Source organism: Nicotiana tabacum, unplaced genomic scaffold (genome assembly GCF_000715075.1).
Source record: "Nicotiana tabacum cultivar K326 unplaced genomic scaffold, ASM71507v2 Un00011, whole genome shotgun sequence".
In the NCBI taxonomy this organism is placed as follows: Eukaryota; Viridiplantae; Streptophyta; class Magnoliopsida; order Solanales; family Solanaceae; genus Nicotiana; species Nicotiana tabacum.
In genome coordinates, this window is record NW_027438249.1 from 303,824 (window position 1) to 306,473 (window position 2,650).

The 2,650-nt window shown below is 35.4% G+C and overlaps 1 protein-coding gene across 1 annotated transcript; it reads right to left on the minus strand.

The window, feature by feature from the left end:
• Positions 1-1,094: 1,094 nt before the first annotated feature.
• On the minus strand, positions 1,095-2,072 carry LOC142178870 (uncharacterized). Its single transcript, XM_075248649.1, has one exon. It carries the CDS (start codon positions 2,070-2,072, stop codon positions 1,095-1,097), a length of 978 nt encoding a protein of 325 aa, XP_075104750.1.
• Positions 2,073-2,650: the final 578 nt, after the last annotated feature.

Consider the following 2,650-nt stretch of genomic DNA (forward strand, 5'->3'; position numbering starts at 1 on the left):
CTCTCACCAACCTCATTTTGCTGTAGTGATCGTGGTGCAGAGAAATTATGAGTGTATCCCTGATCATTACAGAAGTCTTCAAATGCTCTACTTTCAAATTCTCCTCCACGATCACTCTGAATTGTTGAAATCAGATATCCCTTTTCTCTTTCAACCTTTTTGCAGAAAATCTCGAAATTTCTTAATGCTTCATCTTTATAAAATAAGAAAATTGCCCAAGTGAAACGTGAATAATCATCAATAATAACAAAAATATATCTTTTTTCTCTTATGCTAGCAGTTCTAGTAGGCCCAAATAAGTCCATATGAAGCAATTGCAAAGGTTTAGTAGTAGATACAATATCTTTATTTTTGAAAGAGTTTCTGGTTTGCTTACCTATTTGACATGCATAACAAATATGAGTTCTAGAAATATTCAGTGTGGGTAGACCGATAACTAACTCATGTTTAGATAATTTTTCTATCAAATGCATGCTTGCATGACCAAGTTTCCTATGCTATAACCATGAATCATCAGACATATATGTTAAGAAAATATGACCATCTATCTTTTCAAAACCATCAAGGATATAAACATTTCCATACCTTTTTCCTGGGAGGATTGTTTTACCTGTCTCGTCTTTAATAGCACATCCTATTTTCTTAAAATTTACCTCATATCTTGAGTCACATAATTGACTTATGCTCAGGAGATTGTAGTTGAGTCCATCGACGAAATAAACTTCAGTGATATCACAGTTGTTATTGAAGGGAATTTTTCTAGTGCCAATTATCTTTCCCTTTGAGTCATCCTCAAACTTAATGCTTCCTCCATCAATTTGTGTAACTTTTTTGAACAGGTTTTTGTCACCTGTCATGTGACTGGAACACGTACTGTCTAAGTACCATTTTCCTTTGCGGCTTATTCTGTGGTGTTCCTCATTTGTTTCACCTCGTGCCATGAAACAGTTCTCATTGTCATCTTTGTATTCGTCATTTGAAGTGTCCTCATCCGTCCAGCATCCTGAGGATTTGTTCATCTCGTTTTCTAGAATCATCATGAAACAAAGATTTGCTATCTCTTCATGTTCTGAACTATCTTCATCATTCCAACTTCAAAAAGATTTGTTCTTGTTAAAGCCTTTGGAAAATTTTCTTTTTAGATCTGGGCACTCAGCTTGAATGTGTCCAAATCTTCCACACTTATAACATTTTCCATCATTCTTGTCCTGGTCATTGTATTGCTTGGATCGCCTAGGTGGAATTCTTCCTTTCCTCATATTCCTAAATCTTCTCATCAAGTCATCCATATTTCTTGATAGCATAGCAATCTCTTCTTGTAGAGCTTCAGGATCATCACCGATTTCATTTTCAGCTATTTCAGTTGAGGCTTTGAATGCGACTGTTTTCCTTTTTTCTTCTTGACTAGTATTCTTGAGAAGTATCTTTTCAAAGGCTATGAGTTCTCCTTGTAGTTCATCATAGGATAACTTATTTAGATCCTGAGATTCAAGTGTGACTACTTTGGTCTGCCAAGTGGTTGGTAGGCTTCTGAGAATATTTTTGACTTGATCACTACTCGTATATGCTTTGCCAAACACTTTTAGATCGCTAATTATTTTGCTAAATCTAGCAAACATCTCTTCAATAGACTCTCCTTCTTTCATTGAAAAGAGTTCGTAATCATAAACCAACATGTTGATATGTGTTTCCTTTACTTTGCTGGTTCCTTCGTATGTAACCTCAAGCTTGTCCCACATTTCTTTGGTTGTGTCACAACTAGAGTTTTTTTCATACTCTTCACCACTTATGGCATTAGAAAGCAGGTTTCTCGCTTTATTGTTAACTTGTACCACTTCCATTTGCTCTTTTGTATATGAATCTATATTTTCAGGATCAACAAGTGGTGGAGTAGCAGCTGGCAGGGGATAGTTCCCCTTTTTGATGACTCTCCAAACTTTAACATCGTATGCCTTGGCATAGATCTCCATATGCACTTTCCAGTGAGAGAAATATTGTCCATTGAAGTATGGTGGTCTAACTTGTGAAGTTCCTTCCTGGAAGAGAGCTCCTATGATAACTTGATTTGCCATGATCTTTTCTCACAAGCTGTTAAGCAAAAAAAAATGCGAACCTTGCTCTGATACCAATTAAAAGTATAGGGGGAGGGGTGAATTGTATATTTTAAAATTTAATCTCTGTTAGTTGACTGGTTTTTCAATTAGTCGACTAGATGCAATAAACTAACAGTTGTAATAGCATAATATAAGATGCAAAAATAAATGTATGAATTAAATACGTCGAAATTTTTATACTGGTTCGGATTCAATGTGAATCTTAGTCCAGTCCCTTTGGGTTGCAAGGGAGTTCTCTTTAGTGAATGCGTTTCTTCGACTACAGTGGAAATAATGTGATAGCTCAGTTCCTATATCACTCGTCTCTTTTGATATAATGCATCATCAATGTTGTTCTCTCTTTCTTCTCTAACTTGTTACACAACAGATCTTAGAGAGCTACAATATTTGTTTGTAGTAGAACAAAGAGAGGACGTTTGGTTTGATAAAGTATATTTAGCTAATATGTGATTACAAGTATAAATACTTTGAGAGAGAGGCTTGAATTCTGGAAAGATTTGCTAACTCAAGAGATTTGATCCTTGGAAAGAGATTGA